At 39.8% G+C, this 13,026-nt stretch overlaps 1 protein-coding gene across 2 annotated transcripts; it reads right to left on the reverse strand.

The window, feature by feature from the left end:
* Positions 1-136: 136 nt before the first annotated feature.
* bsg (basigin) lies at positions 137-11,522 on the reverse strand. 2 transcript variants are annotated; one of them, XM_058072488.1, is made up of 9 exons: positions 11,303-11,522; positions 6,560-6,910; positions 5,353-5,521; positions 4,070-4,158; positions 3,836-3,972; positions 3,483-3,759; positions 1,892-1,916; positions 1,748-1,819; positions 137-956 (listed from the first exon to the last, which is right to left on the reverse strand). In XM_058072488.1, the coding sequence occupies exons 1-8, from the start codon at positions 11,364-11,366 to the stop codon at positions 1,759-1,761; spliced, it is 1,173 nt and encodes a 390-aa protein (XP_057928471.1). In that variant the 5' UTR covers positions 11,367-11,522; the 3' UTR covers positions 137-956; positions 1,748-1,758. The 2 variants fall into 2 exon arrangements, with proteins under 2 accessions (XP_057928471.1, XP_057928472.1); XM_058072489.1 differs by lacking the exon at positions 6,560-6,910 and having other exon boundaries at positions 11,303-11,518.
* Between the last annotated feature and the right edge of the window lie 1,504 nt (positions 11,523-13,026).

Here is a 13,026-nt window from a genome sequence, read left to right on the forward strand (position 1 = left end):
ACTGCACACGTCATCTTTACCATTAGCATGCTAATGTATGACCAATACATTCTTTGTCTTTTATTAGTCATTAAATGTAAGTATATTTTACTTTTGACATCAGGCACACTTTATAGTGAACATCAATTAGTGACAATTGTGTAAAATCATACACCTTTTATTCAGTTTGTGCAGGTTGAACAACATATTCTCAGGAAGTACAACTCACACAAATCTGGCTAAACTCTTTAATGGCGTTAACAGCAACATCCAATCACAACACACAACTCAGGCAAAATTCTTTACATTTTTTTAGTGAGTCCGCCCTTAAGCCCCCCTCCCCTCCTTATACAATAGTGAGATGTAGTGCCTTACATTTTTGTTGTCCTGCTAAGTTGGTCCTCGTAATATTTTTTTTACTAAATAGTGTACAATGTATGAGTCTAAAATATTAACAAGATTTTTTTTCCCATGGCAACAGAAAAGCAAGCAAAATAAGTCTTTAAATATGACTAGAGAAATGGTGTTTGTTATGGCAAAGTCTAAAACTCTGCTTTGAGGAGTTTGTGAAGTTTTTCAATCAAAGTGTGATGCCCTAAGAATGGCGGTGGTGGTGGTTCACAAGGATGGAAAAAGACAGCTCTAGTTCTGGAAACAAGAACATAAACCTAACCACTAATGCATTCCTCACTTTTTGTTTTAAACATCACACTCGGACGGCAATGAAAGTCATGCAATATTGGGCCCTGTGGCTTTCAAGCAAGGACATATTTCACACACTAAACTCTCAGGCTGCACAACATGGTGAAGGTTAGTAGTAGAAGGGGGGGAAAAAATCTGAACAAGAGGAAAGCAGCCGTTGCCTTAAGAACATTAACACTCGAGCACAAAAAAAGGTTATTTGACATTGCAGGGTGCACGGGACAAATGTGCCGCGCCACAGCTTGGACAAGAGTGCCGCCGTGTGGATGTTCCATCTAGATGGAGAAACACAATGAGCACATTTGTCAACACTTAGTGAAGGTTTTTCCCAATCATTTCCTGTTGGGACAAATTATTTGGGCGGACAAAGTCCACAAACCTTTAATGAGTGAATCACAGACAGAATTGTCCAATGAAAACTTAATTTACTGTTTAGCGGAAATTGACGTAATGTGAATGAATGTTTTTATCCTGAGGAGAGGGAAGGTTCGTGTGGGGGAGGATTTGCCCGGCGGATACAAACACTAAAAGTTTGTGCTGAAGGAATTATGAGGTTGTTCAATTGTGACCCTGAAGAAGACTGCTTTAGTGCTTTTAGTTCCCAGGAGGATGAGGACGGCGATGAATGACTTTCTGGTAGGCTACTGTTAACTATCCATCTTACACACACAATTTGGAATAAAAGTCTTTAATCAAAAGTTACATTTTGTCTGTGCAACATCTTCGTGTGTACTAAATATCCCATGTTATGACGTGGATACCTGCAGCTTAGACAGTTGCAACTTATATATATTTCTCTTTCATACAGGTGTAAGTCTGGAAATGAAGGTAACTGACTGAAAAGTGAAAAATTGTATTTCAGCAAGATGGACCCAAGTGACTGGTATGAGCTGCTGATGGTCCAGGCTTTATTTCCATATTGCTATTCGATGGCATTGTTATGATGTGCTGTGATTTAATACATAGTGCTGCACTAAAGTGTGTACTAACAATTACAATAATAGTGTTCCATTACGGAAACACTGAATAATTATCAATTAACACTTGACAGGAAGCTCATACGCACCTCTTCAACATCTAGTTGGAATTCCTTTGCCTCACGTTCTTGTCTTTGTGGTTGGCAGTAGAGTTGCTCTTCCTGAAACACAAGCAGTATGATTGGACCCAATGCCGAGGAACCATAAAGGAAAAGGTGCTGACATGTACTTACAGAGGAGCCGAGCCTGAGTCGTCATCTGGGGCACCACGGGAGGATGGAGGACACACAAACAAGAGTCAGTAAAAAGCATGTAAGTAGGTTTGTGTGTGTGTGTCTTGTGCATGCCACTTCAGCCCTCACAAATGATTGCCGTCCTAAAATGATAAATCTTCTGCAAGGTGACTCCAATGAGGTTAGATGAAAATCTGAACATGACTCAAAACATGCCTGCTTGTTGCATCTTACACAACACAAACCTTTAGGGGGAAAAATATGCAATAATATGCATAGCAACGCATTTATAAAGCTCATTTTGCCAAACGGTTCTTTAAAAAAAAAAAAAAAAAAACCCTCAAAGCATCACAGAGGCTCATGCATACAAGCGAGAGAACAGGAAAGGAAGACTGCAGATGGGATCTGGATATCAAAACGTGTAAACTGGCAGCACTGACAGGTGGCGAGATGACACCACAGCGATGTATGAAGAAAGTAAAGCACGGAAGGATGTCTCTGCGGTCCAATGATTCACTGTCTCCATGAGGACTTACTGCTTCATCATGCGTTATGGAAAAGATGCAGAAAACATGCAAGCAATGCCCTGAACTCGTCATCCTTGGGGGGGTTGTATGTCAACTAGTTTTTTTTTCGTTTGACTCTTTCATTGGCTCAGACATGCATTTAAAAAAAAGGCCAATAAGGAATAAAGAAAAGGAAGCGGTATATGTGTTTGTGCTACAGGGCCAGTGAAAGAGTGACCACATCTTTTTCAGCACATTCCTTTGCAGAGGTGGTGACCAAGAGAAGTTCATTCAATTTCAAAAGCACGCGGGCCACCTCAGCTCAACCACTTCAGTCTCTCATGCAGTTCATATTCACTTACCAAATGCAAAATCAGCAGCGAACAGAGAAGTCAAAATGTAAATAATAAAAAAATAAAAAGGAAAGAATTGTACACAGAGAGCTGAAAGTAAACTCTGGGAAAAAATCTACCAGGAAATGCAAATAATGACAAAAAAAAACCAAAAGAAAAAAACAAAACAGGAGTTTATACTAAAAACGCATGCCTCAACATTGGAAATATGCACCATGACCGCAAATCTGCCGACCCTCAGCTTCTTGACCCTCTTCTTCAAACTATTTTTTAGGTTCAAATACAAAAAATAGGCAAAGTAGTTGGCAACTGGACTGATTGCAACTGAAAAGACCAATGGGGCTTGCAAAATGCATCATATATACTCACCCGACAACATGCAGTGGGGTCCAACACAAGAGCTGTCTGCTCAGGTTTAACTGACACATAATTACAACCAATAGAACAACAACTTTTAAGGTGTTTTATTACTGTGGTTGTAGTTTGTAGTGGTGCTAAGGATTCTACAACCACAGCAGCAAAATAGCTCTATGGAAGTTCAATTAAAACTAAGCATAACCTGACAACTCTGGCATTGGAGCGCTTTATGCAGGCGTACCTAATGAAGTATCCAGGTAGAGTATTACTGACCTCGCAGATTTATTTATTATTTGTATCCCAGTACATGACAGGCACCTACTACCTGTAAGAGGATAGGCGGTCCCCACAAAAAGAAGCGCATCGTGTACGTACCGTCAGTAATCTCATCGGGCTTTCTCCTCTTCTCGTAGATGAGGATGATGGTGACCAGGATGATGACTTCCGCCACGATGCCAAGGAAAGGCCAGAGAGCAGCAAGGCGGCTGCGCACACGCAGGTGAATCTTATCGGTGCTGGTGCCAATAACGCTGGTACCGGCGCAGGTGTAATCACCGACGTCATCCTCGATGCTCAGGTCACTGATGGTCAGGGTGGTCTTGTTGGGAGTGCTCTTGATCTCATACTTGTCGTTAGTGCCGTTGATAATGGGCTGCATTGTGACAATGTCATGAGTCACGATCATCATTTAGCTCGTCTATCATGTAAAATTTAGAGAGCTGCTTTACCATTTGGATGCCATCTTGCTCCTTGTACCAGTTCCAGTCAGTGGGCAGTGGGTAGCTGTGGCTCACACACACCATTACACCTTTGTCCCGCTCATTGCCATGCTCAGAGTGCTTGTAGGCTGCAACGTGGGGGATGGCTGCAGGCATGAGGAGAAATATTAGAGAAGTACGGAGTACGAAACTTGACCAGCTCATTACTGCAATTTTTGCTGCATAGAACATTTCCACACTTACTTTTGACTTCAATTGTCTGCTGCACCACTGGGTCACTCAGGAAGACACATTCATATTTTCCACCAGAGCTGTGAGTGATCTTGTCCAAACTGGGTTAAAAAGGGGGTGGGTGAATAGAAGAATTAACTCATGTTAGCATTGATAGAGTTCCTTATTATGTTACTTATGGGTCTTTGTGCAGAGTAGTTCTGGGCGATATCAAAAACAAGCATATCATTCATACTGATACAGTATTTGATATCATGTTTCAAGATGGCACCGCCCGACTGCAAGGTATTTATGGCAGCTCTGTATCTTCTCCTGCGTTTTTAATGTTTAATAGTGCTTTACTTATTACTTTCTTATTGTTTTTAGCACCCTTAAGCAAAGTGTGAAGCTATGGATGTTCATTGTGTTGTGTTTGGAGCTTGCCTCTTGCTCCATTGTTTGGAGCACTTGGTCCTTCAATGCATTTTCGGAATGTCTTATATTTCATATTCATTGCATTTAGTTATTTTCTTTTGGAAAATGATTAATCTAGTGCAATAATACATAACATTTTCTTGAACATGCATATTTTTTTGACCAAGAGTGAAGCTGTGAAATTCGAAGCACGACTGCCTTTTGCCAACAAAAACCAAGCTGACGTATTTACAAGTTTTTAAAAGCAAACATGGATCCCTACAAATAAACAGATCTCATTGGAGACTTTCTCCACCAAGTAAAAAAACTAAAACAGAGATAAAAAAAAAAAAAATGTGGTGGCCGCGCATACAGTATTTATTTAGAAACGCTGTCGGCAAGTGGGCATAGTCACATAGTACAATAGAGCACATAATAGGAACAATATGTCTTAAAAATCTATTGTATGGCATTCATCATAAATATAAAAATATATAATAAATGAAGTTTACAAATTTTGCTAATATTACTGTCAACTGTCATTCATTTATACACTTGGTAAGTGTAAGGATTGAAATATAAAGCTACTTATCCACGCAACCCCCCCCCCCCTCCCCTCTCCGAAATAATCACAATTGTGCTTTTGTTTACCTTGTGGACAACGGCTCTTCTGCATGCTTCAACCTCCTTGTCAAATCGCAAATTAAGGTCAGGGCAAGCACTAAGACCATGAGCAAAGCTGTGCGTCTGCACAATCCGTCTTTTTCTCTGCTAGTCAAGAGTGGCGAGCGCCTTGGGGGAAATTGGCCCCTAGCTCTGCTGCACGCAGCGAGACACATCGTTGTAGATATAAATGGGCAGTGTAGGGTATGTGAAAACAAATGCATAAGTGAACCACTCACTGGAGGACTGTGTGGTGATCAGGGGCTGTGGACTCGGACTTCTCGATGATTTTTCCGTTGTGGGTCCAGTGTGAGCCCTTGACGACGAGAGTGGTGTCGGTCAAATTGCAGCTGAGGGTGGCTGAGGTCTGGTTGTTGACCTCAATGGGGTCGGCGATGATAGTTGGGGCTTTGGTGGGGGGGGAGAAAATAAAAGGCATTATTAAGCATTCTCATGTTAAAACTATACTAAGCCTACACAACAAAAATGCCACTTAGATATCCTGACATAGGTGTACGTTATTCTTTTAAAAATATATGTTGGCAAAAATACAACTCAGTGGAAGCGGATATAAAAATACACACTAATGTTCAAAATAAGCTAGAAATAGCTTCACCCACCGATAGTGAAGCCAAAAGGAAAGATTGGGTTTGTGATGCACTAAAAAGGTCACAAGGGGAAAAATAACACAATACGCAACACAAAGGGTGAAGTAGAGTTATTAGATTCAAGTCACACAGTACAACTAGCATTCAGTCACATGATTCTTCAGTCAGAGCAACATAATGCTTCTTGGCTGACTGAAGTAATACGAGTCAACAAGGCAGGGGAATTGCTACTGGCTGAGCATACTTTCACTTATAAAGTATCAGTGCTCGGACACTGCAACACTGGTAGCCAAAAAATTTGCTGGTAAGCCTTACATCGGTTTTCCTCAAGTACAAGCAAAAATATACACGGATACCGTATATATACATACAGTACTATTCAAAACTCTGGCCACCCTGCTGTGTTCTATTTGTGTCCGATGGTCTGTTTAGCAGGCTTCTTCCTGGTTCAATCTGATTAGAGCTCCAATGATGCCACAATGTCCTGTGGGAAATGAAGACAACTAACACAGCCAGTGGCAATAGTCTTGAGCATAGTAGTGTATATACGTAAACGTCTAAAATAGTGATAGGTATTGACCGAAATCCAACCTTATGACCCGTATTAAATCATACTGCTACCTTGGCACAGTAAAACAGACAAGGGATTAAGATAGAAGAAGTCGTACATCAGGAGGATTGGAGGTTAAGGAGTGGTAGGAACTCTAGCAATGCTTTATGAGCAGGTTCTGCTTCACTACAGTGCTGACTGAGGGAGGGTTTGGACCAGGAGGAGTGGTATGTCCAAGACTTCGCTAATGGGGAGACACTTGGACCGGGCTCTCCTCGGGCCACTCACTTTCAATCACAATAATGTTTGCTTGCGAGCGGATCCACTTGATTTTTGGTGTCTTCCTCAGCTCATTGCGGTCGGGATCGTTGGAGGCGCGGCACTCATAGGTGCCCGAGTCGTCGAGGGCGAGGCCCGTGAGGTGTATGGTACTGGTGGCGTGTGATATATATGTGGCATTTATCTGCACGCGGTCATCCCGTGCGCCGTCAAAGAGCTGTGTGACGGTTTCGTTAGGCTCCTGGCCCTCAATGAACCACCACTGCACCTCAGGGATGGGGCTCCCTATCACCTCACAATGCAGCTCGGCGCTGTCGTCAACCAGCTTCGTGACGGAGAGGGGAGACTTGATGAAACCAGCTGGGCGTCAGTTACAGTCAACCCAGCAAATGTGAAGATTTTAACATGGTTTTGTGATATGGCAGGGTGGCAGGGGTTCAAGCATAGCCAGGTGATTTCAATGGATTGGTGATAATAAAGGCGGCAATGGAGAAAAAAAAACAAGACAAGTTGGAAAGAGAAAGAAAAAAGATTAATAAAACACAATGAAATGGAAATATGAAAGACAGAACAAAACATGATTTGCACAGAAATGAGAAATGTAATTACTAACCAAACTAAATTGCAACACTAAGACCAACGAAAGTGTCAACAAGTACATGCATGGCAGCTTTACACAAATTGCTTATGAAGTGAAATCAGAAAAAAAAAATCAAAGCAAATGAAATGAGTCTTTCAACCACATGGCCAGACATTTCTCCGCCTCTTAATAATATTAAAACAACAATGGTGAGATTTCTTTGGAATGTAATTGAAAATTGGAACCCAGAAAATTAGGGGAATAGTTTGTGTGCAAACACGCAATTCAACAGCGCTGACAAATGTGCACGTGATGGAAAATAGAAGCGAGGCGTAGCCCTAGGAAATGTGTACATTCTCTTGTGTAAAAATGTGTACTTTAAGACAACAGACGTAAACTGACAAAAAAAAGTGTTCGTTCTTTTTCCTGCTGAATCAGCAGTGCAATGCCCTAAAATAATAGAGAAGGAAACACTAATCGCCAACACATCCTATTGTTCCACAATGTTTTGTTTTTCATCTCACACCAGTTTTCAAAGGCATTAGCAGGCAGAGCAGTTTTCTTTGGCCCCTCTAAGGTGGGGGTGGGGGTCCAGGCGGATAAAAGGAGGTCAAGGCTTGATATACTGTATGTTTGGGTGGGTCCTGGATAGAATTGTTAAACTGCAAGCCAAAAAAGCAAAAGGCAAGGCCCTCTTTCCAGAGCGCGATCAGAAAAATAAAGTTAAGATCCTTGAGGGACATGAAGCTTGGACAAATGAGTGCTCAAACTAATTGGCTTACTTGAAAGAAAGTGGATTAGTCGTAATCTGTAGATGCTATCATGTAACCATTTTAATTTAAGATGCCACTTTTAACCAACAGTCGCCTTTATAGCTACAAAATAAAAAGATATACATTTTGCCTTTGACATAACTTTAGTCATTTCAGGAGTAATACATTGTATTTTTCTTAAACTGCAGTACCGCCCCTGAAGTGTTTTTGCCAGCCTCACCCTTAAATAGTCATTGCTGTTGTACATGTATTTTATTTCTATCTTGTAACATATTTCATAAATTCTACATCTGCATAGATTTGAATCTCCATGACTGATATTCACACAGGGTGACCCCAAAAAACGGTGAATTTTCGAAGTGCGTATTTACTGTTAGACAGTAACCTTGAGCAAGCAAACACTTCACCATTTTAGTAACCATGGATCACTAGAACGGGAAACAGTGTGCGTTAGCTATAAAAATGTTCTATAAAAACTAGGGTTGGGCGAATTTTTTTATGTACCGGTGTAAATTGACTTATACCAGTATAAATGATAAAACGGAAACAAGCCATGTTGAAGACTGCGAACCGCGGCAGATATACCAGATGAATGAAATGCTGTCATTGTGAGGAAAAGGAACATTCGTGGGTGGAAGTATTTACTAGGCAGACCGTTCAGTCGTGGCACAAAATCATAAAAACAGAACAATCCCCTCCTGACCAAAACAGGTTAAATTGTCAATAAAACCCGGCGAAAGTTGGCTGAATCTACTCTTTAAGAGCGTGAATGGAAACTAGCCGGGGGGTTAGCTTGTGCGTATGCTACTCGGGCTCGATGAGTATATTTTCATCATGTTGTGTTTTACGGCTTTAATGTAAGAAACTTTTTATGAGAGAATCGTGAATAATCACTACATGGTGGAGATTCCAGATTTTCAATACACTAAAATAATTGGCAGGGGATCCAAAATGTAAAAACATAACCTAGAATTTAGGGGAAAAGTCAAACAGATTTCACAGGGCCTTAAGTGTACATGCTTTATCTTCATATAGAGCCAATGTTCATATTACATATAGCAGTGGGGTGAAAATTAACTCAGGATTTCTTCATCTTCAGGATAACAAAAAAGAAAAGACAAAAAGGGTGCACAGTCCTCAGGCAATGCTTGTCAATATTGACATTTCTACACCAAACTGGAACAGCTAAAACAACGTCATGCTGGCGTACACTGGAAAATGCATAACACCAGTTTCAGTAGAGAAAACATTTGAGGCACCATTTAATCACGGCCATAAGCCAACTTAGAGAGAACTCAATGAATTTAAACTTTATTTTAGATTAAGTGTACCTAGCAAGTCAGTCATTTAGTCCAACCCAAATCATGAGAGTGATGTGGCAGGCAACACCCTTTTTGTGTATTAAAGGATAATTTAATCAAATAAAGCGGTCAAAGCCACTGGACTGATGAATGGTGTTAACTTGCCCTAAATCTTTCTTGAACACAACACACAAAAATTACTGGGCTGTCTGAAAAGACCCAACTACATCACAACCTACTTTACATGGCAAAGTGTCGTAAGATAACAATAATGTTCTAATAGTCCCCATGTATAATTGCTAAATAATCATAAATAATTTTTGAAACACTATGCAAATCCCAACATTTTTCCCCTGAATGGAGGGACAAAAACTCTTTCCACTACAGAAATTAACCCATGTTTATTGGATTGAATGTCCAGATGAAAAGTAATGGTACTGAACATTGACAATTTTTCAAATTATTTTAATTTGGAGAATTTTGGGTTTTTATTACCTAAGAACGATACCCATTAATAATTTAAATAAGACTTATGGCTTGAACTACCATCTATCATTCTACTTTATTTTTATATCTTAACCCAAAAGGTCCAGAAGATGGCCGCATCACAGTGCCTGGGTTCTGTTCAAGGTATTCAAGGTGTTTTTCCTTTAGAATCCTGTGTGGAAGGATTTTCCCCAATGCTAATGCTATACTGAAAAATGCAGTCTCCTGCCCTAGTATGTTGAAACCATTGGCACTGTGTAAAAGCATGCCATGTTGCGATATATTCTATTACAGCTCAGGTGCTGCAATTTTGCAGGGGGACCAGATGATCTCAGGAGGCGCAGCGGTTTTAGCAAAATAAAATAAAGACCATTTTTGAAATATGCTAGTATAATCTAGTTTTGATAAAACGAAAAATGTATTTTCAGTTGCTACTCAATACAGAGTCTGGGATGAGTAGAAAATATGCTCCAGAAATCAGCACCAGAGCCGCAACGGATTTAGTGCAAGATCAGCCTGAGCATGGGGTTAGAAAGACATTTTTAATTACAGTAATTACAGTATACTTACACTGTATATTTACAGTATTAATATGACACCAGGCACTTTTACAGTTTTGCAAACTACAACTATAATCAACGAATTAGCATTGATGCAAATGCACAATTTTCCCATACAAAATCGTCTCTAACTTCAATATTTGGAGTAGAGAAGTTAATGAGGTATCACATGCTTTATCGGATGGAATTAATCACAGAATTGATTTTTACAAATGTAAAAATTTTGTAACATTGCTATAAAATATGGATTTTCTTTTTTTTTAAAGGGCAATTTAGACTTAGTCAACAAAATATGCCACTCTCCAGCGCCATTTATATATATATTTTTTTTCATTTCGCCGATGCTCATCACGGACGTAATGACACCCGTGGTGCGTAAAATCACGAGACATTTCACGCCAACTTAAGAAAATGGAGGGTGATCTACAGTGGTTGTTTTATAGTTGTGATGTTGAATGCGAATTACAACCAAGTTAGCTTAACGTCAACACTGTTGCGAAACACTGGTGTATTGTCAATCGGGCAATGTCACATATCTTGACCGTATTTTAATTTGAAACATGAGTTGATTAATTATTTGACAAAAGGCAGATTGTTACGGCTAATCTTTAGCAACCTTAGGTAGCATTTAGCGGACGGCAACAGCCCTTATGACACTAGAACGACGCGTCCAGAAATCTTTGAAGCTAACACGACACATTACGTAACCGCCACATATTAATGCCTTTAATGACGCTGGTGATTACTAAAAAGGGACCCCAAAGATGATGTCTCAATCTTTAAAGAGTGTCCTTTAACCATTTGGGCTAATGATGTTCAACAGCAGCGAATTAGCATTGTATGTTGCTAGCTCGGGACGCCCAATGGAGCTAATATTTATGATCCAAACGCCGGGGGTAAATTTAGCATTTAAAATCAATGAGTGCGTTCAATCAGGGAAAAACTACAATAACAGCACCGTTAAAGAGTAATGTGTTAGAAAAACATCCCATCGAGGCCAGAGTCTACATCTTCGACCAACATGGCTGACAGGGTGGAAAAAAAACGCTTACCTGTGGCCGCGTTGGCTCGCCAACAGCTCAACAGAAGTACACCGACAGACCATAATAACTTCATGGTTATTAATCTAGTACGTGCCAGATTGTACCCCGGGATGTATGTGCCGTGGCTTTTCTCCGAGGAACTTCCAGCCGAGTGCTGCAACACTTCAATGCTCCGACAGTGGAGTGTTTTCTCCTCGTCCTCTAGATGCACTTCACACAAACACGCCCCGGTTAGCACGTACGCATGACATCGCATGAATGGGCGTGGTCAAGTAGGTTATTTTTTTACTTACAAAGGCTGACTGAAAATATCTAAAATCTACTATTACTAAATCTTGATCGACATTGATCGACAAGAGAGGTGTTGATTTAATAAATAATTTTAACAAATATGTTCAGGTTGCATTGTATTATTGCAGTTTTTACAACAAAATGCCCCATGACAATCCAATGTTAGCTTACTGAAAAATAACAAAATCTATTTCAATATCAGTTTTATCCTCCTAAGACTCAGCAATGCCTCTTTTTTTCCAGCAAAAACACTCTACTTTAATACAATCTGCTGTGCTGTGGAGAGGACATAATGCTTTCCAGTGATATGTGATTTGTTGCTAATAGTTTAAAATCTGTCTTACCCACATGTTAGCCATACCATAGCATATTTTATAGGCACAAGAGTTATTGGTTAAAAGTAGGGATGTCACGAGAGCTTGTGTCATAAGATCTTGCAAGATTACAACATAAGATTTGTCGTTCAGAAAAAAAAGTCTTGTGGGCACTATAGGCCTGGGATGCTAATTCAACTTGTAAATTTTGCCAGCTTCAATATATATATACTTTGCCTCCCACCTCCAAACAGGCCTGAAGAGGGTTCACTTGGTTTCAGCACATTGGCAAATTTGTTCCATAGAACAACGGCATTAACAGAGTGAGACCCTTTTTCAGTCATACAGCGTTTTTATCTCTGTAGGTGGAGGTAGGGCCAGTAACATACACAGTGAAATGCAGTAGAATTTAAATTAGTAGATTGCAATACATTAAAGTTACATTCAAGATACTGAAAACTACACCTTCTCCAAAGTCCTGTGGTAGTGAACTTGGTGTATTACCACTATTAATTTTTTCTTCTGAAATGATAACGGATCATGCAATAAAAGCACCAAGATGCAAAATGCAACCAATTAAACCTATATTCATGATTGAAAATGAGTGGGAGGAAATATTTTCATGCCAACTTAAAATTACATAAATATGCAAATAACTTCTAAGTAACAAAATTGTAAATCATGTATAGCACCATATCTTGTCCCTCTCATCAGAGCAGTAAAAAAATGAAAAAATCCTTCGGCACTAGTTACCATCATCTACTGCAAAGTTATTTAATGCAAAAAAGATGGAGATTAGTCAAACTATGTATTCATAAAAACGTGCAATAAAACCTGCCTGTACTGAACAATTGTGTTCAAAGTAACATGAATACATTATTAAGCAGATTGACTCCTTTTAAAAAGGTGCTTAAAAGGCAAATAAGTTTGTAGATTTAATGGCATTGTTGAAAAATTTGAATAGTTGCGTACCACATAGTAAAATCAAGCACATTTCCCCATAAAACTAAGGGCCACATCCATAGGAACAATCCCTTCAGATGAGTCTATTGAACCACCATCCTGACTGAGCGGAGTGGATACAATAATGGAGGAAGTACACCCTCATAGGTCAAACAATTAAACAGG

Source organism: Doryrhamphus excisus, chromosome 5 (genome assembly GCF_030265055.1).
Source record: "Doryrhamphus excisus isolate RoL2022-K1 chromosome 5, RoL_Dexc_1.0, whole genome shotgun sequence".
NCBI lineage: Eukaryota > Metazoa > Chordata > Actinopteri > Syngnathiformes > Syngnathidae > Doryrhamphus > Doryrhamphus excisus.

Coding starts and splice junctions, on each gene's coding strand:
- bsg (XM_058072488.1), bottom strand. CDS start 11,366: ATGAAGTTATTATGGTCTGTCGGTGTACTTCTGTTGAGCTGTTGGCGA. Junction 4,159..5,352: donor GATCACCACACAGTCCTCCA/GTGAGTGGTTCA, acceptor TTTTTAACCCAG/TTTGGACAAGATCACTCACA. Junction 1,820..1,891: donor GACTCAGGCTCGGCTCCTCT/GTAAGTACATGT, acceptor CTTGTGTTTCAG/GAAGAGCAACTCTACTGCCA.